At 46.5% G+C, this 24,029-nt stretch overlaps 1 protein-coding gene and 3 long non-coding RNA genes across 4 annotated transcripts; 3 read left to right on the top strand and 1 right to left on the bottom strand.

Annotated features, from left to right (window-relative positions):
* Nucleotides 1–56: 56 nt before the first annotated feature.
* Nucleotides 57–21,794, bottom strand: si:ch211-246m6.5 (von Willebrand factor D and EGF domain-containing protein). The gene is given in 35 exon segments (XM_051065867.1): nucleotides 57–1,024; nucleotides 1,443–1,540; nucleotides 1,715–1,810; nucleotides 2,471–2,566; nucleotides 2,712–2,807; nucleotides 2,900–2,995; nucleotides 3,070–3,165; nucleotides 3,323–3,392; nucleotides 3,394–3,419; nucleotides 3,497–3,592; nucleotides 3,729–3,824; nucleotides 3,916–4,426; nucleotides 4,553–4,920; nucleotides 5,607–5,777; nucleotides 5,894–6,316; nucleotides 8,649–8,786; nucleotides 8,952–9,171; nucleotides 9,248–9,510; nucleotides 10,373–10,487; nucleotides 11,171–11,275; nucleotides 11,363–11,422; nucleotides 11,424–11,525; nucleotides 11,617–11,753; nucleotides 11,842–12,752; nucleotides 12,897–13,099; nucleotides 13,301–13,577; nucleotides 13,741–13,814; nucleotides 14,802–15,019; nucleotides 15,455–15,596; nucleotides 15,728–15,817; nucleotides 16,939–17,171; nucleotides 17,251–17,316; nucleotides 17,419–17,647; nucleotides 17,869–18,053; nucleotides 21,388–21,794. Coding segments are annotated over 35 exon segments (6,228 nt in total). The 5' UTR covers nucleotides 21,488–21,794; the 3' UTR covers nucleotides 57–1,003.
* On the top strand, nucleotides 2,731–8,807 carry LOC108873143 (uncharacterized). The gene is made up of 3 exons (XR_007809025.1): nucleotides 2,731–2,819; nucleotides 2,923–3,032; nucleotides 8,674–8,807. It is a non-coding gene; the product is annotated as an uncharacterized LOC108873143 (long non-coding RNA).
* On the top strand, nucleotides 9,645–10,641 carry LOC108873141 (uncharacterized). The gene is made up of 3 exons (XR_001959365.2): nucleotides 9,645–9,792; nucleotides 10,154–10,276; nucleotides 10,385–10,641. It is a non-coding gene; the product is annotated as an uncharacterized LOC108873141 (long non-coding RNA).
* Nucleotides 21,735–23,479, top strand: LOC108873142 (uncharacterized). The gene is made up of 3 exons (XR_007809026.1): nucleotides 21,735–21,869; nucleotides 22,914–23,146; nucleotides 23,351–23,479. It is a non-coding gene; the product is annotated as an uncharacterized LOC108873142 (long non-coding RNA).
* Nucleotides 23,480–24,029: the final 550 nt, after the last annotated feature.

The following is a 24,029-nucleotide window of genomic DNA, read 5'->3' as shown; positions in this document are numbered from 1 at the left end:
CTTAACTCCTGGTTGACTTCACTTGTCCCACCATTAAAGAAATGTGAAGAAATCAGTACCTTTAAAGGATCTTTATTAGTTTTCTTACAAAACAACCAATAAACAATGCTTTAATAAGAAATACCATAGATTATACAGTGATTAAGATATATACAACAAGAAATATGCGACAGTATAAAACAACCAAATAAATAAATACTCATACAGAGGTTTGGGTTTGTTGTGTAGAACCTGAACATGATGGAGTTTACAGTGAAGAAGTAGAAAGTGTCCAAGAGGAGAGAATGACCAGCTTTGAAATGATCAGTCTCACTGATCAATAAAGTACCAGCTCATCAATGCAGGATGATAACAAAAGAAGAAATCTGTCTTCTGCAGACTGAGCCTTTTGTAATGTTAGAATATTAAGTGGTGAAATTCAGGTAATGATCAGACGCATACATAGCAAAAAATCTGTCGAGTACAACAAGCCAGCATCTTGCTAGCCTAGCTTAGCACAAAGACTGGAAGCAGGTGGAAACTGTTAGCCTCATTTAGTGAAAAACAAGAAACCAGTTTACTCTTAGAAATCAGGTTACGTGAGCAATCACCACATTTGCACAAAATCATATTTATTATAACTGGCATCACTTGCTGCAGCTGTAGAGATGCAGGACCAAGAAATAAACTGTAGTTTGTCAAGAAATAACTGCAGAAAGTGTTGCTTTTAGATGAGTATTTTTGGGCACCATCAGGTTGTAAAAACATTAGTTTTCCCCCTGCTTCCAGTTTAAGTGCTAAGCTCAGTCCTGTGCTGGACACACACAGAGATGAAGCTGACCTCTGGAGTCAGACTTTGCTCTGCTTGGTTTGAAAAGAATGTGGGTGATTCCCTGGAGTTTGAACCTGGCAGTGTAATCCAGTGGAGAGGTTTTTCTTTTGATGATGCTCTGTGCTGATGGATCTGGATCACCTGAAGGCTTTATTGGTGCCGATCCAGCTCCAGCTGTTTGGTGTTTGGATCTCAACCTTGGGCAATAGGGAGCTGAAAAAACAAGAAGAATATGAGGTCGTATAATGACACACACAGATTCACACTGCAAAAGAGAAAAGAGTCGCACACAGAAATGAAAAATGTTGGAGACTGAGTCTTATCACTGAAACTTTTTAGACTCTCATCATCATCTGTAAGTGGTCAAAATCATGGGATTGGATGCATTTTCACGTGTTTCTAGTTTTCTTCATATGTAGATCTTCTGACGCACATATGTGAATCTCAGAGCAGCTGGGAAGAATCCATATATACCTTTATATTCCTTCATATACCTACTTCAGAGGGTGTAGTTAAAAACAACACAAGAATCCAGGAAAAGAGGAACATTTAGATTGAGTTTACGTTATGAAAGTCATTTAAAAGTTAATCATCTTCATTTTATTTCAAAATAATTTTCAGTCCTTCTTACCCTCCTGGAGCAAAGAGAACCTGAGTATCCGCTCCGGCAGGCGCAGACGTTCGGTCGGACACATCGGCTGCCGTACAGACACTTCTGTTCACAGTGAGCTGAGAAATCACACAACAGGAGGTCAGTGCAGTGAGGTGTCATTAGGTCATGTAGTATCATCTCCTGCAGATCTGTTGATCTTAGGACAACCTGAACTCGACTCAGTACAGCTTCTACGTAAGAGGAAGGATGCTAGGGAACAAAACTGAGTTTGTGTATGTTGTAATACTCACGGATCTGGCACAGCATGCCTTGCCACCCCGGGGAGCAGTGGCAGGTGTTGGGACCCACACACTCTCCTCCATTCAGACACTTCTGCAGACAGCTGGCTGCAAGGAAACACAAGACTCAACCTTAGAGCTGTACTCAAGTCAGACTTGGATATGACTGCTCTACCATCTTTTTTTGAGACATTCATTTTCTGTGTCATTATAAACATGTTCTGCTCAGGTGTATTGATTATGTTATTATTCTTTGCTGCAGTGCAGGAGCAGGAGACATAAAAAAGGAGACTGAAACCAAATGCTGCAGAACACAGTGAAGCTCAGTGTCAGACCAGGTGCAGAGACTTCACAGGTGCCTCGTTATTGCTGACAGGCCGTCCTAATGAGCGACAGGTGTTGAGGTGTGAGCTAACGATGGGTGTCTGTCTCTTAGGCAACTGTTGCTTCAGTCAGAAGTTTGAAGGTCAGCCCTGTAAAACACTGCAGACCGTGGAGCTGATGGTTTCCACATGTCTGTCAGCAGAACTTGGAGGGTTCACATGTTCACAGCTCTGCTGGACAGTGTCACTGTACCTGCCTCCGCCTCAGCTCGGGTGAGTTTCACAGCGTCATGATCGCTCCTGCTCAGTTTCTGATATGAAATCAACTTGTGGAAACAGTCAGAACTCTTCAGGTGTTCACACTGATGCATCATGGCTCTCAGTGTGTTGGCCTGCAGGATTATAACGTCGTAAATGTATCTGATTCTTGTATCACGGCACTTACGTTTATCACATCTCTTCCCTCGCCAACCTGACGGACAATCGCAAACATCTGGGCCGACGCACCTGCCGCCGTTCATACACATGGGCTCACACACACCTGAGGGAGAACGAGAGGAACTATTTAAAGCCACGAAGGACAAATTAAAGGAGCACAAGAGATTAGAGGAGAGTGAGGTGTAGGATGAGAAAGAAGGAGGAGCAGTTGCAAAGCAAGAAGAGGAGGAAGATGGAGGAAATCATACTTTTCTCGCAGCGCCTCCCCGTGTATCCCTGCACACAGGAGCAGATGTTGTTCCTCATACAGACGCCACCATTTTTACAGGGAGGGCTGCAGACGGCTGGAGGACGAAGTAGGAGACAAAACCTATTACAGCACTGAACAAAACCTCAAATTTTAATGGCTGACTGATGTGTGAAGCTGTAGATGTACCGTTCTGACACTGTGCTCCGTAGAAACCGTGAGGACACTCGCAGACATTCGGCCGAACACACGAGCCTCCGTTCAGACAGACGGGAGAGCAGAGAGCTGGAGGAGAGAGAGGTCAGAGCGTCAGCGCTGAGCGGTCAGTACACACAAACACACACAAAACACACACTCACCGGTCTCACAGGACGGTCCAGTCCAGCCTGGCAGACACGAGCACTCATCTGGAGACACACACTGGCCTCCGTTGTGACAGTGGCGGCTACACACCACTATAATAAACAAACACATAATATTCATGATGCTAAGAGCATTTGTTTCTTTAAAGGAAAATAACTTAATGGGAAAACAGCTAAATAATAATCAGGCTGTAACTTTTCTCAATAAATAAATATGGAAACAAGGAAATCATAGTGGCTGTGAACTCACTGGTCTCACACCGAGGTCCAACAAACCCATAAGGACAGGAACAAGTCTGCAGACCCACACAGGTTCCTCCTGTTTTCACACGGTAATCTGCACAGAGCTGTGGAGATGGATTTCAGTGAGTCTGATCATTTCTAATTGATTTATAAAGCAGGAAAACTGGGAAGCAAGCCGTACCTTCCTGACAAGTTTCTCCATGAAATCCTCTCAGACACTGACACACACCCGGAGCGATGCAAACACCCCCGTTCATACACTCCGGATCACAGATTGCTAAGAAAATATGGGAATGTAACAATAAACAAAGGAAAAAAAACAAAAACCAGATACCCAAAACAAATCAATTCATACAGAAATGTATTTGAGAATGCTAAAAATAATAATAAATATGAGGCATTTATTTGTTTACCCGTCTGACAGTCAAATCCAGTGTAGCCTGGTTTGCAGCGGCAGGTATTTGGTGCAGCACACTCCATGTTTCTGCCACATGTATGTCTGCAAACAGCTTAAAACACACACAGGAGGCGCTCTGAGACACTGAGCCACAGTATAAAAACCTTGGACATTTCTGGAGTATTGAAGGCATGGAGTTGTACCTCGACAGGCTCGTCCATCACCGGTGTACCCTACAGGACACCTCCCACAGCTGAAGCCCCCGTCCATGGCTGGCTCACACTGGACACCAGGAAAGCACGGCCGGTCGGCGCAGGTTGTCACATGCTTGTCGGCTGTCGTACCGCTCCTGACCCCTGGCTGGACCGAGGTGGCTCTCTGCAGCGGGGGGCTGTAGACCGCCTTTCCTGGCGTTGTGAAGCTCAGCGCCGGAATCATCTGCGGCATCTCTGCTTCAGATCCAGGCTCAGCCTCGTCTCCATCTGCAGAGAACTCCGACTCGGACAGAGAGTAGGACAGAGCGGTGAGGGCAGCTGTAAGCGGCAGGGCAGGTCTTGAAGGGGTCCAGGGTTTGGCCTGGGTGGATGCCAGGTGGTTGAGCTGAGGCTGGGTTGTCTGTCTGTGCTGCGTCACTTCACGAGGCTGAGTGGAGAGGTGAGGAGCAGGAGGAGTTACTTTAACAGGTGTGGCTCCGCTCAGTGCGGCTTCAGACTGCTGGGAGATGATTATCAAGAGAAGAAAGGAGGGTTATAGGATGCAGATATCCTCAGACACATCTTCCTTTATGAATCATGACTGCTCTCTGTGCTCTCTGGCACAGTGCAGAAATGGTGGACTCACCTTGGGGACAGTCACATGGGGAACTACAAGCTCTCTGGAGGCAGTGATGCTAGCTCTCGGGTATGTCCTAGCATCTGATCTAGGGTTGACACTTTGGTGGGTGACATGAAGAGCGCTCACTGATGTCTTTGGAATTTCTCTGGAAGCAGTGACTGCCTCTCTCCTCCCAGTACCACCTCCCCTCCCTGAGGCGGGAGCCTGGCGTGGGGCAGCGTCCTGGTTCGGTCTGGTGACAGACAGTGACAGGTGTTTGATGCTGTGTCTGGAGGGCAGGCTTGGCAGGTGCAGCTGGGAGACTTTGCTGCTACTTCCGTGCGGGGATCGGCTGGTCTTGCCCACTGTCTGCTGCTGAGGGAGGTGATTGGATGCTGAGGAAAGACAGGAGATGATGTCAGGCTCTTTTCCAGGAGCAGGAGAGAAAGGAAAATCTGCTTAAGTAACCGCGTGTTATTAGAGAAGACTTGTACACAAAACCTCCTTGGATTAATAAAATGTTAAGAGGAAATTAGAACTCTACAGAACAGCATTGCAAAGTGATTTACATGATTCCTATCTTGTTCTCATCTGCACAAACACTTTGTTCCGCCTCGTGACTTTCCAGACAAACAGGAACCACAGTAAAGGGATTTAAGTTGGAATAAAACCGTCTCTTCTGAACTGTTAGGACACCCCGCTCCCATTGTGAGAAAAATAACGTCAAGTGTTGAAACTTTGTGGTCAGGCGCTGAGGTGGTTATTACATCCAGGCAGTCTCTAACCACTTATACTGATTTATCTGCTGCAATAAATGACATTCCCTCCAACCAAGACAAACACATAAAACAACATCAGGGAAACCAAGACATCATAAAATCAAAATTAAAGATCTGTAAAGTAGTCCACAATGTATGTAGAGATTTCACATTACTGCCTGATGTTTTTCTTTTATCCCTGAACAACAACACAGAGAGTGTCTTCAGATGATGATATTCATGCATGTGCTGAAGACATCTCTTTTTAAAATTTCGCTTCAGGTGTAGAAGAGCTTTGAAATAATAAGAAAAGGTTCCCCTACCTGCCTTGGCGTTCTTCATACAGACACGTCCGTTGCCGTAAAGGCCGGGCGGGCAGCGGCCGCAGACGTAGCCGACGTGCGGCGGCCTGCGGTTGATGCACTGAACCCCGGGGAAGCAGGGCCTGCTGGCACACGTGGCTGACACAATGACGGCTGGAAACTGAGTCGATCCTGGGGGACACAAACTCATATCAGTCTGTCGGCAAAGCACTGAAGAACTACCAGATCCAGATGTGGACTTTGTACAGGGCACTTTATCTGTGTAAAACATGAAACATCAGGCTCACCTGAGGCTGCTCTGCCACTTCCTGACGGTTGGGCTACAGTGGGTGTCTGGACAATAGTGTTACTGATTTTGGATTGATCAGGCTTGATTTGTTCTGATGCAATTCCTGAGTTGTTCTTAGCGGTGTCTGTGTTAATCTTGGATGGGCTGAAGTTAATTCCTTGGGTTTTCCTCAGAGCGTCTGTCCTTGTTTGGGAGACACTCGGTGTAATTGCTGTGATGCTCTTGTTGGTTTGTGATCGGCCCGGGTCAATTCTCGGAAACGTCTTCCCCGCTTCAGCCCTCGTCTGTGGGGAGCTGCCACTCGAGGTCTTCCAGAAAGAGTCTGTCTTCATTTTGGGGGGTTGCAGCAGAACATCTGGTATCTTGTAGACAGTCGTACGAGGAGCAGATGTGGGAGTGATGGTGGCCGGCCTGACGACTGCTGCATGAAAGAAAGACACAGATTATACTTTGGATAGCCATGTAATGCCTTTATCAGACGCTCTTATCTGGAATCACTTCTTATTCAAGTTCAAGATCACCCACTTAGTGAAGGACTGTAGATGGAATGAGCGGAGAACAGTCTGTGTGATGGTACAGTAAAGGAATAGGAAACTCTTTTAATAAGATGCACAGCAAGAGCTGAGCCTTTAGAATGAGTTTGTGTAAAGATCTCAACGAGGCGTGTTCAGCCCTCACGGCCTGTCAACACATTTACAAGCCACAAGCGTAGCAGGAAAACACTCACGACGACAGACCACAGACGTGGCAGCAGGTCAAACAAACCCAACTCGGATTTAAGCAAGAACTGTTGGCGGCCACTGATGCAGGATAAATCACACGCATCGTATCTTGGTGTTTGATTTATTGCAGGTTTTCTTTTCGCTCTGTTGCTGTCTCTTTGAGACGCTTGCCTGTCATTCAGGGCTACACCGGACATAACTCAACTTATCTTGCTCCCTCTGGACTTCGACTTCAGTTAGAGTTAGAATTTATTTGGACTTGACTCTTGAGCTTTTGACTGCAGAGAACGGAAGAAAAAGACAAAAAGACATTCATCACGGCTCGCTTTCTATCCAGGACATTTCAGATGTGGGAACTTCATACTGCATCCCCCGTGCAGCTCCCGCTGGCCCCTGACTCATGAGCATCTTTTGCACTGAGCTGAGGTGAACTGAGGTGAAGCAAAGTCCCTCAGCTCCAGAGGATCACAGGACTGAGTAAGCAGTAAAACAAAGGGAATGAGTGAAATCCAAATGTCTGTCCTCATGAGTAAACTTTTACAAAGATCCATAAAAATGTAATATTAATAGTAATTTATGCTGTGTGTTCTGCTGTGGGCCAACATTTCCATTAGGGACAGTAATGTCTTGCAGTGTACACTGTGGTTTGGTTTTCAGCCTGCTTAGATGCCAGTCTTCATTACTCAAGGGACAACAATGCAATTGCAAGAAAACCACAAATCAGCCGACAATTAAACAGTCTGTAAAAGCAAACACTGAAGATGATTTGCAAATGCTGTTCAGCCCACGTTTGTTTTCTCTGGTCAGAATGCAAAAAGGAACCGATTAGTGATTAGCCTTAAAAAGATCACACAAAGCACTGGCTTACAGTTTGTACAAATACAGGTGAAGTCGGCTTTTATCAAGCTTGTGGATAATTAAAAATGTATTTGATTTGAGGTAGAGAAGCAGCCTTACATCTCAGACGCTTTAGTATCTCAGCTCTGTGATGTGTTTTCTGTGCGACTTCACATGTATGCATACATACAGACGTGACTGAGAGATTAAGCTTAGCTGGAAGCGAGGAAAAAAAACCCCTCTTCCTCCCACAGCGGCAGTGTTTAACTCATTAACTCCAGTTAGCTGTGATATAAAATGAGGACGGAGGCTGCAGTATCAGGTGCCATCAGCCATCTGGTTTCCATTCAGCATGAGTGCTGTGTCCCTGCTGAGTGGTCCTCAGAGTAACATGGCTGCAATGAACAAATTTGCCCTCACAGTTTGGGTGTTGCTCTTATCCACGGTGATTTCACTTTGCACAAAAACAGAGCGAGCATGCAAATGAATGCAAATAATCACAAAGAATGTTGGAACCAACATCACAGCGTCCAACAGATGATCATACATGATAAAATAATTGTTGGGGAATGAATAAATAGATAGAAAAGAGCATTTTTTTTATTATGTGAGACCTTTAGATCTCCACAGAATGGAGTACAGCAGTATCTGATAAACTCATGCCTGCTAATGGGGTCCAGGTTTGGGGGTAGGAGCTATGTTATCATGTATAAGGTTCCCATATGTGAACAGTATGCATGCATTGAAGTCATTTCATCATTATAACTGTCCTAAATTGTTGTTTTTGTAAAAGAAAGAACAACCTGGTGAGAGAGTAGAGTTTATCAGTGGCTCTAAATAATTATTACCTCATGAGCTATGTCCACTGAAAACTGAAAACAGACTTGCATTGAGAATTTAGTAAAATATCTCACTTATTTTTCGGTAAAACAACTTTAAGACAGATTATGGTGAAATGATTTGCTCAGACTTACATGTCTTATCTTAGAAAGCTTAAGAGAGCAAAGTGTTCTCATGTTATTCTCCTGATGTAATGATCAGACTTTGTTTTATGTTCTCAGATCTCAGGACTGGACACCAGATTTGGGAAACCTATAACTGAATACCTCTCGTAAACGAAAAAACTGGTGCATTTCTCCACAGCAACATATGGCAAGTGAGACGGTAGGTCAGTGATGAGATGCCCACGCTTACCTGTACATTTTGTCCCATTTCCCAGCATGCCCTTGGGGCAGGGGCCGCAGCCATAGGAGCCAAAGCTATTGAAGCACTGGACTCCAGGGAAACAGGGCTTCCTTTCACACTCATTGATATCTTCCAGGCAAGTTTTACCTGCCAAAAACACACACAGAGACACAGGAAATTGATTCTGCGATTATGAACCATAACTGTGATTGATTCTCTACAGCTGCAAATGTGATGCCAGAAGAGTAAACAGAACCTGCTTTTCTTGAATTAGGGCACAGATAAATTTGGAGGACTGTCATCAGCTCTTACCTCTCAGCCCCGCAGGACACTCGCATCTGTACCCACTGACCGTGTTGATGCACTTGCCGACCGTGCACGGAGCCGACAAACATTCGTCCACGTCCTCCTCGCAGAGCTCACCCTTCGTCCCCTCAGGACACACGCATAGGTATTTCCCACTGCCGGCAGGGAAGTTGACATCTGTCACGCACGTGCCTCCGTTCTGACAGCCGCACGGCACCACGTCAATCTGCAGGGACAGGGATAATTATTGATGTAAACCCTCTCTCCCCTTCTTTCTTCCCCTCTCCCTCCTCCAGCTCTACCTCCACAGTGAAGGTGCTCTGGGCGTTGCACTCGTCGGACAGCGTGAAGCGGAACGAGCGTCCCCTCTCCTCTGGAGGCACCGGGGGGACTCTCCAGATAAGGAGGCCAGCTGGGGAGAGAACAGCCCCCTGTGGACCCTCCTCCAGCTGGAAGAGCAGCGCCGAGCCCTCGGGGTCTGACGCCGCAAACTGGAAGACAAAGTTCTCGCCGGCGAATGTTCGCAGGTTGATCTGAGGTCGGTGGAAGGCCGGCGGCTCGTTTACTGCCAGGGGAGGAAAAGGTGAAGACACAGGCTGAAGTGGGGTGCAGAGTTGAGCCTCTGTGTACAAATACAACCTGCTTTTCAGGCACTAGCAATTATTCCCATTATTCTCTTTGTGTTTTGATGACAGAATTTGCTTCCTGTCCTGAAATAAACTCTTCAGAACTGAGCTCGGTTTGGCAAGAACTCTCCTCCGGGCCGTTTTCTGGAAGAATCATTGTAAACACACGTCCGCGGTTGGAGAGCTTCCCATCTTTTCTTTCCAACTGGAGCTCTCCGCAGGTATTTCAACAAGATCATGTAGCATCCCCCAACTACTCAGATCACACAGCATGATGGACATATGTTTAGAAAGCAGCATTAATAAGATGTTTACTATTTCTGAATTCCATAACAAACTGCTGAGAAACAAGCAAATAGTCTGACAGTGTGCTGAGAGAATTCCCCTTCCAGAAGAAGTGCTTTTCTCTTGATGTAATCACTGTCCTCTGCCTTATTGTGTCTGGTTATAACAAACTGTACAGCTGCACTGGGGACAAGATGAATTATTTCACTCCATTGCTTAAGGAATCTGCTAAAATTAGCACTACGGCCTCACTATTACAACACTATTTCCCCCTCTCCTCCCCTCTCTCTCTCTCAGAGTGGTTAAGCGACAGGTCAGGGCATGCTGGGAAACTCAAACCTCCGCTTTGATCTGCTAATGGAGACAAACAGGACCACAGTTGGACAGCTACCGCAGCGACACACCACCTCCACTAGTACGGTAGGATAAATGCTGTTATCATCCATTTTCTGTGTCACATGTTTGTCGACCTCACGGACTCAGCCAAGAAGATTATTTCTGAAAACCCGTTTGTACCTTGGTTCACAGACCAGGTGAATTTGGAGGTGTGAGGGTCACAGAGGAGGCAAGGGCTGCTGGGATTGGAGTCTCCCTCTGCGAAACACATCCCGTCGATGTTACACGTCCGCTCCTGGCCAACAGAGACACAGTAAAACAGAAAAAAGGTTTGTTTGTATACTCATATTTACAGGGTTGTTATTAAATGGTGACATGTTGACACAGCAGGAATTACAACATTGTAAAACATGTTTTTCCAAGATGCTTGTTTTCCTTTTGCCTTTTTTTCTGCCAGGTGAGGAACAGGAAATCAGCTCTAAATACACATCATCTGCTACATCTGCACTTAAGTTAATTCAATTTGGTTCAGCTTTGGCAAACACATGAACATTTCTTGGTGTGCGCAGCTGTTTGTGTGTTGACTCTGGGTTGTTGTTAAGATAACAGGACCCCCTCTGTACCTGTTTCTTTTTAATGAATGTCTAGTTTTTAGTCAGCTGCTGCATGTTGTGATGGGAAATCACTCTGTCTCTGGTTTAGTCATTCAGACAGCTACAAGAGTGCAGACTGGGAACCCCTAACACAGCATATAAAACGCTTCACCACTAAACACCCACTGTCTCATAAATCTGTTTCCCATATTTAAATAAACACGGGAAAGTCCAAGGTTTCTTAACTAACTGCTGCAGCTGCAGGAGTCCATCTACTCAAATTTTAAAAGCACTTGTTTCATGAAAATGGCGGCATATTTCTTAGAAATAGCCAGTTTTCAGTTCACTGGGGAGGAGATAAACATCTTAGATGGATGTGAGTTACCTTTAACTTACAGAGTCCTGAGCGCGACGCCTCGCAGACCTGACAAACGCCATCGTAGATTGTCAGCACCTTGGCCTGACTGTACTGGGATCCATCATTGGTCACCTGACAGAAGAAGGAGGAGATATTGTAAAGAGCCTCTGATAAGAAAAATTATATTATTATCATTATAAATATGAGAAGCTGCATTACCTTAATCTCCCAGCGTGCGTATGGTTTGTCGTCCATCATGAAGTCCTCTGTGTTGACGGCTGGTGTTGCTCAGAGATGGGACGGCACAGTCCAAAGCTTTGGAGCTGAGGAAAGTGGCTTTTGTTCTCTGTTTTTCCCCTGTAACCCAGACGCCGTTCATGTACTGTGGAGGCAGATCAACGCAATTTAGATGAAATCCATTTGATTTAATCTTGACTGCTCTCAGCCTGACATCTGACAGCGCCTTCCCTCACCTTGAGTCTGGTGGCGTGACAGCTGAGGTCAGGAGAGTCGATGAAGCCGAGGCCGAAGACTCGAACGCTTCGACAGTCAAAGGCTCGGATGTCACAAAGTCCACTGTTCTCCAGGTCTGTTAACTCTACTGGCTGGCCTGTTAGAGGACAGGTTATTGTTTGATCATTAGTTATTTCAGCAGATAATCAGAATAGAGATTCAGATAACAATGCTTATACACTCACTGATGGCCAGGCTGCAGTCATAGAAGCTGTGGCTGGGATAACACTGGCAGCCCCATTCTGTACACTCTCCATTTCCATTGCAAAAGTTAGGGCAGCGCAGCGCTGTCACCACTTCCCCGGACGCTCCTGGTGGACCAGCCACCTCCAAAGCCCTCTGGGTCCGGTTTTCCAGCAACCTTCTCTCGCACTCATTCTCCAGGTACGGCAGCAGCGCCTCCTCCCAGCCCAAATCGTCTTTGAGCTGCAGGTCCAGAATGCAGAGATCCACGGCCTCGTCCAGGCGCCGTCCCAGCAGCCCCCGGCACACCGCGCCGACAGTGGAGTTGGCCAAAGCCATCTGGCACACCTCCAGAGCTTTGGCCGAGGTCAGGCCGCTCGGCGTGGGCCACTGGGGTTGCACCTCCGGTCGGGCCTCTGCCAGGTGATCCTCGGGGAAGAAGTAAGCGAAATTCTGCAGGTCGGCCTGACTGAGGCTTTGAGCGGCAAAGACAGGCTGGAATTCAAATGGGGCCCGTCTTCTCTGCCTGTCAGCGGAAAGCAGATGATCCCTCCGGAACTCGCTGTCTAGTTCAGGATCACCGTCACTGTTCTGATTGTTCTCACTGTGAAACCAAAGGTGCCTCCTCTCCAGAGGATGACTGATAAAGGCAGACATATCCAGGATGCTTTCCTCTCTTTCTGGACTCTTGATGTATTCCACTGTTGTGTCCATAGAGGGGAACACAGATGTGTAATCCACATTATCGTAAGCGATGCAGTCGGAGTGAGCGGAAGGATTGTACAGGTTCCTCATCCCTCTGCCAGCGTGATGAGAAGTGCTGAATCCTTTCTGGCACTGACAGAAGGGCCTCCTGACCTCCTGCGTCGTCCCGGGAGGCGTCTTGTCAAATAAACTCTCACCTGGAGCTATCCTAGCACACACACAAGAGAAGGAAAAAAACACAAAGAGCTTTGTGGAAACTTTAAAGAATCTGCCAGTTCAGCAAAATGAGGTCCTAGTAAAGCAAATTCAAACCAACATATTTTAATTTGCCTTTCTCCTGTCGCAGACTGACCTCCAGTCCTCTATGAAGCGCTGCAGGTTATCAGGGCCAGAGGAGCTGCCGTCAGAGCTGTGGAAATCGTTGCTGCCATTGCGGTCGAAGGTGCCGCAGAGGCCTTTCGTGTTGCCGTAGTCGACGCTGGGCGCCCGGACGGACAGGCTCATCCCCCAGTCACCAACATCGGCCCTAACAAAGGCCCCGGAGGGAAAGATCAACTACGAGAGGAGAGTCACACCCAGCAGCTAATTAACACACTCTCCTCATGCAGCAAAAAAAAAAGAAAGTACAACCTGAGAGAGCTGCACATTCTTCATCGTATTTATATGATGGGTATGCTATGATGTCTCCTGGGAAAAAAAAACAGCGTGATGCTCCAAAATTAATCTGCACCAGTGTCAAAATGTTCGGATACCTACGGTGACCTTCTTCCCCTGGTGGGTCTCCAGCACCCTGAGCCGACCGCCCTCCCCGTCACCGAGGTTCTTCAGGGTGAGCTGTGGCCTGCTCTCCTGCGGCTGACCGTCGCACATGTCAAAGACGGCAACCTCGTTCCCCTCTCGTACCGCCACGCCACAGTTGCAGGCAACGGCGTAGTGTCGGCTGCCGCAGTCCCACTGGCGAGAGTGGACCTCGAACTCTCGGGCGAGACTCCGGTAAAGAACAAAGGTGCCAGTCTGCTGGTTTTCATAACGCCTGCACAGGACACACACTGAGTTACTCTGCTGTTTTATCATTCCAAACTGAAACTCAATTAATCAAATCTGAGGAGTAGAACTATCTATCATAAGAGCAGCATTATAAATCAGTTAAAATGATCATTTGACAACTGCTGACAGCTGATAAGGAGGGAATTTACCTGCCGTCCAATGTAATGATATGTGGGTCAGTCAGAGAGTAGCAGATGGAAGTGGGAACATCCTGGACTGTGACCTGGGGGCAGAGGTCAGGAGAACAAAGATTAGGGGGGGTGCCCCACCCTCTGACCCTCTGACCCTCTGACCTTGGGCTTTGATGTTTTCATTAAACACAGATGGGAAAATTGCTCTGCAGACCCCTCAGAGACACAGTGTCTGCAGGGCTGACATCATGTCTTACATAACGTGGACGCAGCTAATGACCACTTAGAGCAGCGCTCCTAAAACATCATGTCAAACCATGAAGCAGGCACACTTTAGGCCCTGAACACCCCCCTCCTCTCCAACCTCATAAAGCACTGTATACCTGTGTGTATGTGTACACAGTACACAGCCTAAACATTACTCTCTAATCACAGTAATACTGAGATTATTATATCACTCTGCACTTATTCATTTAGTTTTGAACCCTGGTGCCCCCTTAAGAAATTCAGGATTCCTGAAATCCCCAAGGGCCACTTGAACCTCCTTCAAGGACCCCTTGGGCATCCTCAAGGAGTCCAGGAACCCCTGTAACCCTCCTGGATCTTCAGAATATCACCTTAAAGAACCTGAAAAACTTACAGTAGCTTCCTATGTATCCCTGCACTGTCTTCAGTGACAACACAAATCCATAAAAAGCGCCTCAAGGCTCAGTGGGCGTTTAAGTCCCATGCAATTTTCATGTCTCGATTTCCAATTTTCCCTGACTTACAGGGGCACTAGAAGCCCCTCAGGGTTGAAGGGAGTGTCCTGAAGTACTCATCAATCCTCCTCTAAAACCCCTTAAAGTAGTAAATCCTCAAGAATGGCTTGAACTTTTTTATGAACCACTAGAAAATAAGGGTCCTCAAGGATCTCTTTAAATCCCTTAAGGGCCACAATTTCAATTTATATGTCTCCAGATCTCTGGAACCTTGGTATACACGACACAGTAGGTGACTTTAAGTCAAATTTGATCTAGATGAGAATAAAATCAAATGTGTTTATCCACAAACATCCAAGGAGTTTCACTTCAACTCACTTTAAGAGACACTGGGACATAGTTCCTCCAGAGTCGTGGCGCGCTGGGTCCGGGCAGACCACCGATCAGGCTCAGACGGTTCCCATCTCGTGTGAAATCAGTGACGGCGGTGACAAAAAACGTCGCCCGGCCGCAGCTGCCGTCGCTGCAGGCGTCAGGCTGCAGCTCCACCTGGCAGGCGGACAGCGCCACATTTGAGGCCTCGTGTTCGAAGCTGTCTGTGGATGTCAACACGGCGGCAAGTTAGTGTTAACGGACGGCACGCAGCTGCCTGTAGAACTGTAATAAAGTCTTCCTGAAACTGGCTTTGATGTGACGATGTACAGGACAAGTTGGAACACAACAGAAGAAAAACCCAAAGCAGCAAAGAGGAAATTCAATGTCAACAACAACAGCAGAGAAGACTGAGGATGACAACCTGACCCTCTAATCGTCTTTAACAATCTAACAAGCTGTTCTTTCAGGGCATCTTTGTTTATACTAAAATAATGAAGAGTCACCTGCTGGAGTCTTTTCTGATGTTACTGAAGTTTCTTGCATCTTTCAGTGTCTTAACACGTCCTAATTCAGTTCCTCTAATTTGTGTTTTGGTCACAAATGTGAAAATAATAGTCAAATTAAGGGAACGTCTTCTGTTTTCCTGCAGGTCTGACCTGGGTCGTGGACGCTCAGAGCCAGAGGGACTCCACACTGGTTGCCGTGGTCGGGGTTGTAGCAGGGGATGGGCACTGTGCTGTGGACGGTCACCTCATGCTCCTTTCCGTTCTCTGCGATGTGGAGCGAGTCTGGAGAAAACTGAGGAGCAAGAGGGGGGAAAAACGAGCCTATGGTGAGTGCGGCGGGGCTTAAAATCACCAGCGTTTAAAGGAATGTTGCTTCTTATCCTGGTGTAGACTCGAGTTTAAACACAAGACGTGCATGTTTACCTTCAGTCCAGCATAGAAACTCTCACTTTCTTTTGGCGTAGATCTGGTGCTGCTGGAGTTGGCTCTGACAGTCGACACACTGCAGGAGAACTGCAACAAAAGATAAAGGTCGAATAGTTTTTATCAATCCATCAAACCTGATTCTAACATTGTGTATTTGTGGAACAAAATCATTTTAAGCTCTTCAGATGATGTTGATTATATTTCCAAATGAGCCGGCTCTTTAAATTCCTATATATTGATTATTACTCATGAAAACGACACACGACTGGCACTGTATTTGTGATTTATCCAAACATTTCTGTGTGTGTCCCACACTGCAGCGCTCCACTGGTCCACAGCATTAACATTTAACTCTCTCTTAGGGTTAGAAAAGATTGGGTGGGGGTGACCTTTGACCCAGCTCAGATGCAGTATCAACATGTGTTGAAGACGGGCCCCGTGAGCGAGCTCAGCCCTCTGCAACATGTTCCAGACACAACTAATGCAAGCCTGGTGTCCAAATAAGGCAGCACAATGGTCCACAGCTGGACGAGGGCGAGCAGTGAGAGTGACGTCACCTCAGTTTCAAATAGCATCACGCTGAACGTCTAATAACCGAGTGTGTCCTGGCAACAAATAATTAGTCTCAGCAGCCTCTGTGGTGTGGCTGTGTGGAGATGAGGCTGTGCAGCAGACTGTTGATATGATGGAGAGAATGCAGAATTAAAACAGACGCCTGCAATGGAAGAGGACGTGTTAAAGTTATATCCAAACTGAACATGCCTGCAGACATAGTGCAGGTTACCACTGCCTATCTTCTGGTGTCCCTTTGAGCACATAAAGAAGTATGAACATGTTTTCTATGACTCAGTACTGAGTTGTCAAGAAAACAGTCTATATGATCACAAGAAACAGCTTCACTGTATATATGTGCATCTGTCCATGTAAAAATAACTTCCCTAGAATTAACTGTGAAGATTTGAATGGAGAGGTTTAAATAGGAAGCATGTGGACGAGGCTTTTCCAACCTGCAACTGATTTAACTTCCCCACCCTCCTCTGGCCTTTTCTTAACGTGATATGACACATGTTGCCTCTCTGCCTTTGCTTTTTAAGGTTGAACCCAGGCAAAAGGGGGTCAGCGTGATCCATGGCTTACGTTGCCTGCTCCAGGGGTCAAACCCTCCACATGTGCTCCTGAAACTTTCAGCACAGTCTGGCAGGAATTACCGTTTCTCCCAGCCTGAAGTGAACGCCATCCATCTCCACCAGAGAGAAGGGCTTCAGCGTGGATTCCTGCCTGATCTCAGCCTTCATGCTGTGGCCGATGTGTCTGGCCCAAACCACCTGGAAGCCCAGCAGCTGGCTCCACGGCGGCGGGATGAAGGAGCACCTCAGGTGGACGCTGTGGCCGAGCAGCTCCGCAGTGATCACGGGCCGGGAGGGCAGGGATGGGACGGAGGCTGGAAACGGAGGCTTTCGTCAGTCATCAGAGACAAACAACATGTGATCTGAGTCAAACTGACATTTGAACGGTCTTACCTTTGCATCGGCCGCTGACTTCCACCTCACCTGGAGGGCAGAGTCTTGGTCCCACATCAGAGGCAACTGAAACATGAGCACTTCTTATTATTATGCAAAGAAAACAAATCACAGAGACATGGCTGTTGCATTTATGACTGCTAAATATTCCATAATTGCCACAGCTACCTTTAGCACAGTATCCCATGCACCCCTGCGTGGGCTGCAGGTGGTAGACCATGAACTCGCCGCAGTTCCTCACAGTGACGGGGATGCGGAACAAGCAGCAGTCTTTGGCGCTGCCGTGGAAGAACTGCCAGGTGGCGCAGGCGGAGAGCTGGCGGACGTCGCCGGGCCGCGGCAGGGAGGCGTCCTTCAGTGACAGCCACACTGGAGCCTGTGTGCCACAGCGGTTCATCTACAGGGGTGAGGGGGCGTCAGGAGAAACAGTCATTACCTGCAGGGAGGGGTTATTATGCCCTTCAGCTGGGCTGAAGGTGCTTATTATACCAATCTGCTGGGTGCTAGGTGTTTGCAGACAGAGGATGCTTGATGCTATTTTACTGGCAGAGAGAAAGTGGAACAGTGAACACAACCACGTTTTTTGGGCAGAACTCACCTGCTATTTTGGTATCTTACCTCAACGCAGGTGGTCGGCATCTCCGCCGGTTTATTGTTGATCTTGAACCTGTACCAGCCCGGCGACAGCGAGTGGTCGCAGATCAGATCCTGGATGGCAGTGTTCTGGATCTCTGTGGAGTCAAAGTCCACGCTCCGGTAGGGATTACGCAGAGTCCGATGGCCTCCCGGGTAACACTCCGGTGCTGAGAAGAAGAATGACAGGGAGGACGTCAAACTGTGATGAAAGCGGAAGAGCAGTGAAACCAAGACAATGTGGAGAAGAAGAAAAACAACTTCACACAAATACTGAGCAGATGTTAATCTGAGTATTATAACAAACAGAAAACTACGGTCTGACACTCAGTGTTAAAGTCTTTTTGGATCTAAAATCTCTTCCTCTCGCTGTCTCTCTCTGTGTTCCAGATCTGTCGGTTTAATCGACAGGAAATGAAAACGGAAGAATCACAGGCCATGATCAGATGGCGTCTTTATCTCTGACAGAGTCCTGCTGTTTTGGCTGTGTGCAGGTCTGAGGGGAAAGATGTTACAGACAGAGACAAAACAAAAGCAGCTCATTTAATCGTGGGAAAGATTAACTGTAGGTTAAAGAACTCATTTAAATTTGAGTCTGAAAGTTTATTCTTGGCTCTGGGAACAGTAATCGGAGGAGCTACTGTATATTTAACTCAAGGTCCATTTGATCTTCATTTAAAATGAAGCAATGGACCATGTTTTAGCGTAAACAGAAATTTGATTCGCTCCTTTTTATTCTCTGATTGTGAAACACAACAGAGATCCAGCTGGTTTCTAGATCAAGAAATCTTTGCTGTATATTTGAACATTGACTGTATGGTATCCAGATGCTCTTTATGTGTGTCTTGTGCAGAAGAAGACCCGTGTGCATGAGCAGTGACATCCACTGTGACTGAAAAGACAAAGAAAGAGATGTCACGTTTGATTTTTCAGGAGATGCAGTGCAGAGAACACACAGATGGAGATGTTCAGGAGTGTGTTTTTCTACCTCTACCCTCCAACACTGAATCATTTGTTGCTGAAGAACTTCAACTTGAGCATCAACAGCGAGAAAAAGGCGACAACGTCATGTATGATTGCTCTTTAAAGTGTCAGTGGGCGTTAAGGAGGTGAGCCAGAAAGATCATTTCACCCCCAGAGGTTATCTAAATTGCTAAGAATAACAGACATTCCTCTGAGCCTCTCACCTCTCCAAACTCGCCCCGGGAAAGGACGTTAAAGCCAATGGCGCATGAGAGGCCTCTGAACACCGCCTGCAGCTGGAGGCTGAAACAACTGGAGGAGTTACTTGAGCAGAACAAGCAGTTTTCCACCCTAGCACACTCTGAAAAGCTCTACATCTGTGAAGTGAAATGAAGTCGTCAGCAGAGGCCTTTCTTAACAAACCTAAACAAAAAGAACAGATTGTTCTTTCACTTCCAGAGGACAAACCTCGTTCCCTTTCCTCTGTTTGAGTTTGAGTGTGGTGGCTGAGTAAAGTCAGGGAAAACAAACATTCAGGGTGTTTAAGAAGCCTTGAGACCGTCAAAGCCTTGAATGGTCGGGGTGAAGTTACTGCCAGTGATCCCGAGCCTAAACAAGGTCTTACAGGCTGGTCTTCACGTTGACAGCCTCTTGAAAGCAAATGCTCTTGTTTACATCGTCACCTGTCTGCGTGACAAGACTTGAGGTCACAGGTCGTCCAAACAAGCAGGTTTTCAGGGAGGAGGACAATCGGCGAGACTTTGGCTGCTAGCTAAACTGTTCCAATTGGCGGCTTAATGAGTTTACAGAGCCGGAGGGGAGGTGGTGGAGGCGGAGGGGGTGGTGAGCTAATGAACCGGCCCCCGGGTGGAGGAGATCCCACTGGGAGGGAGGCCCTCAGCAGCCCAGATGTGCAGGGACTCTGCGGGGAATTCTCCAGTTTCTCAGGAAAGAAGATTAATTTAGGAGAGCGTGGTGTTAACATAACTGAGGTTACAGGTCTTTTTCCCAGAGGGCCCGTCACTCACCGCCAAACAGAAGCTACTGAGTCAGACCAGCACAGACAGGGTTAGGGTCCGGATTTGTGGAGGACAACACATTACATGCATGTAGTAGACAGGGCTTGAATTATATTGTTTTTTAAAGACCAGTAATGACCGAGGCTGCTGCCTGATCTCCCTGTCAAATCTAAGATGCCATTTCTTTATATATATATCACATATAAAACCAGAACTGTCCTGTGAATTGTTTTAACCACTTTCAGACTGGGATATCCAGCAACGTAAGAGGCTTCTGGGAGTTTTTACTGATGGTGCCACTGACAGGTCAGCAGGGTTAAAGGCATTTTAACACCTGAGGAAGAATCTAGAAGACCTGCCACTGTTTAAACAGACAAAGTGTCTCCTTGGGTGACAGGAGTTGTGGTAGACTTTGTTTTGGCGCAGAAATCCCTCATGTTCTTGTTGCAAAGCTCCGTGAGGACCCACAGCGTTTTGTTTTACAATGGCCTGCCTTAAAGTTTACGACTGTGTGCTTTGATGTGTTGTGGACGCCCTGGAGACAAAGACATGATGGAGATGGGAGACGGGGTGGCATGTTTGACTGAATGAGTCAGCTACTACATGAGAAGAGTGAGTTCAGGCAGTGTAAACATCAGAGGAATAAAATCAGAGCAGGCAGTGTGAACCAAGCAGGAGATCACAGGAGAATCACACATGACTTTTTGTGCTAAAATCGTAAAGTTTTCTGCAACGTTTACAATCCTCCTTTAGATTTATGACCAACACATGTCACAGCAGCAGCGGCACAAAGACAAGAGCATGATGGGAGAAGAAACCTGACAAGACAACAATGAGAAAAACCAGTAAACACTAAATGTTTCACATACAGCTGCCTTTTATGATTCTCTGTTACTTTTATTTCTGCTCATGTTGTTTTTACAGCATTTTCTTCTTTTGTTCTCCACTAGTTCCTCGCTGTAATTAACTCCAGGGTTTGTTGAAGTGATAATTAGCAAATAATCTCCAAAGCTTTCCTGCTGATGGGCTCAAAACCCAGTGCTCAGATAAAAAGTGCAGTTAAAGAAGTTCTGCAGTAGACACAGTCACTGTGTTTGAACCTGACAAAGAGCTAAAATGTCTGTTTCTCCTTGACCTCAGTGCCTCTGAGCTGTTTCCCTCTTTGTGTGTGACTAGCTTTGCTCTTGTCTTGTGTCTTCTGAAGGTCCATCTGACCTCTGGACCTGCTGAGTGATGGGAAGTGCAGCGGCACGGGCCAACTCTGCTGAATCTGCTGCAGCTTTTAACAGGCAACATGATCTTATTTCTGCTTCTTATGTCACGAAATGAGGATTAGAGATGTTCTATGTGAGGCTCTGGGTCCTATTAGACATCTGCATTTATTCTAAATGTTTTTTTCTATTCTTCGAGGTAAAATCGTCCGCTACATGGCAGCTGGGCACCGTTTGAAAGTCAAAACCTCAGGACTTGAGGTCGTTTTTAGCGCGAACTTGAGCCATAACAAAGTCTTACATGCACCTACCATGTTGCGCGAACGCTCCTGTTTGCACGAGCCACAGCAGCGCGATGCGTAAATATCCAGGGAACAAGAGGCGCACCGAACCATATGCGCAACAGTCCATCGCTGCGGCTCCGGGGTGAAGTGATGCAACAGGCTCGCCTCAGTCGTCTGGTCCCATTTAGAGTGTGGGGAAACGAAAGTGGTGCAAACTCTTCTTATATCCTCGCTTAGAGAAAAGAGGTTGAAATTTGCGCTGCGCTCGCTGCAGACTGCGGCTTCTCCTGTGCGGAGCGCGCAAGATGACAAAGGGAGAAGAAGATGGGAGGGAGGAGGGAACAAACCACGGAGGAGTCTTTTCCTGGAGGTGGGTCTTCTGTGATCCCAGGAACAAATCACATCGGTAAACTGTCATGATCAGAACTGAATCCCTCTCCGAGGCGGCTCCGAACAAGGAAAGGAAACAAGGAGACACAGAACCGCGCGTCAGTGTGAGCAAAATGAAAGTAAGGCATCAAACGAAAAAACAGACAGCGTTTTCCTCCACATGCTGTCACCTCTGCTCAACATCTCCAGGCAAAATGACTCATGAGAAATATTTCATGTTCTGTGCAGATCATTGAATCACTGCTGAGCGGAGAAATAAACATGGATTGGCTGTTTCTCACATTCTGACAGTTCAGACATTTGTGCAGCAGATTATACATGTGACTACAGTGTATATACTGCTGCAGCTGTATGTGCTCTCTGATACACTCACAGCATGTCAACAGCTGTGGAGGAAATGAGTGTCCAGTCAGAGAAAGTTGAGCAGCATGTGTGTATGAAAGACCATTGAAACAATATATAAACATATATAGTTTTAATTTTAAAGCTAAAGAAGTTCTCTTTTTACTTCATCTATGTATCAGTTTCATCATAAACTATAAAAATATTTAATCTCTTTATTTTAATTGGAGTTTAATCCTAAACACACTGAAGCTAAAGATGCACAAACAGTAGACACATGTGATATTAAAAAAACAAATCAGGACGTAGACTTTCCTCCTCACCCATACTCGACCACACCAGCCACTGAAAGGTCTAATCTGTTCCCTCGGTTCATTATCTCTTCATGTGACTGAAAACAGTTTGTGACTGAGATGATTTCGCTGTGGGGGGGAGGTGAGAACCTGCAGAGCTGAAACAGGAGAAGGTCGGCCTGCGGAGTGTAGAGTAAATATCAGGTGCTGGAGGCTTCAGAGGGAAGAAGACAACATACCTTTCCACTAAATAAAAGAGCTGAGGGCAGCAGCAGGTGTTCTGCTCTCGCCTTTTCATTCAGACCTCACTGTGGCGCTGTGAGAAAGTCCCTCACCCTGCTGTTTGATGATCTGTTTGATGACACCTCACCTGAAGCATCCTCAGACCTTCATTTCATGCTCATGGCACCTTAAAGCTTTACAGAACTTTATTCACACAGATTTTGTCATGTCAGTCACTGAATCAGGCCTCGTAAACTTTTTCTTCTAGTGTGTGCTAACCTTCAGTTTGTCCTGTGTGTGTTCCAGACCGACATATCATCCACGTCAGACTGTCGTCCTGAGTGAGAGACAGCAGTGTCGGTGGCCCGCTGCTGAAACACCTTTACAGGAGAGAAAACATTATCTGCCGCCTCCTTTGATGTCTGTGCCCTGAGAAACGACACGGGGGGAAGTTTCAGGTCCTGCCTCCTGAGCGCTTCCAGATGTCGCACATCCTCTTTTACTGTGAGAAAAACAAGGGAGGAACATACAAGAGACATGTAAGCAGCTCCAATGCCCCCGAACATCTTGCAACCATATTGTTTCTGAGTCATTTTTAACACGTCTGCACGCTCAGCTTTTCTAAACACCAACTCCTGCTTCCTCCAAACATGGTGTGTTCTTATCAATACATGCAGCCAGGGTGTGTTCTCAGCAATTACAACAAGGTAATCTGCAGTTATTGTTTCCATCTGATTTTTAAGACGCTGACCTGAAAGTGATCTTTTGCCATCTATAAACTCAGAGGGCAGGGTTGAAGGGGTCAGAGGTCAATCAGCTTGACCCGGGGGGCACTATATCTTCAATATATGTTCCTGAAGGTCACGTCTGAGGTGAGATTTTTAGTCATTTGAAAAGGGATGTACTCCCTGTTTTGGATGATATCTGGCTCTTCTCCTGCACTGATCGCTTTATGATACCAGAGCCGCTGCAGCTCACAGACAATGTAGAAAGAAAATGCAACAATTGCTAATTAGAATATAAAAAGTTTTTATGGGGAATTCCTCAGATCCAATGAACAGTAGTCGTATTAGTCTGTTATATATTTACTGCAGACTGTGGTGTTTGTGTTTTAATTCAGGTTCAGCACAGATTGATGCAGGAGGGGGAGCTCCAGCCGACGTGATGAAATGAAAGCAGACGGCTTAGTGAGCTGTGAAGAAGAGATGAATAATGAGGCAGAGGAAGAAAAGAAGGTGAGGGAGAAGATGAGCGACACTGGCCACTTTGGTTGGAGAAATCAACATTGTAAACTTATTAATTACAGTGACAACACAGGAGATATAGTTCAACTAAACTCAGAGTAGAGAAAAACTATTTCAAACTAAATGTGCATCGTTGTCTAAAATAATACATATTCAGTGATTGAAAAGCAGCAGACAG

Source organism: Lates calcarifer, linkage group LG7_2 (assembly GCF_001640805.2).
Source record: "Lates calcarifer isolate ASB-BC8 linkage group LG7_2, TLL_Latcal_v3, whole genome shotgun sequence".
In the NCBI taxonomy this organism is placed as follows: domain Eukaryota; kingdom Metazoa; phylum Chordata; class Actinopteri; family Centropomidae; genus Lates; species Lates calcarifer.
The sequence above is the reverse complement of the archived record's forward strand: the minus strand, read 5'-3'. Positions and strand labels throughout refer to the sequence as shown.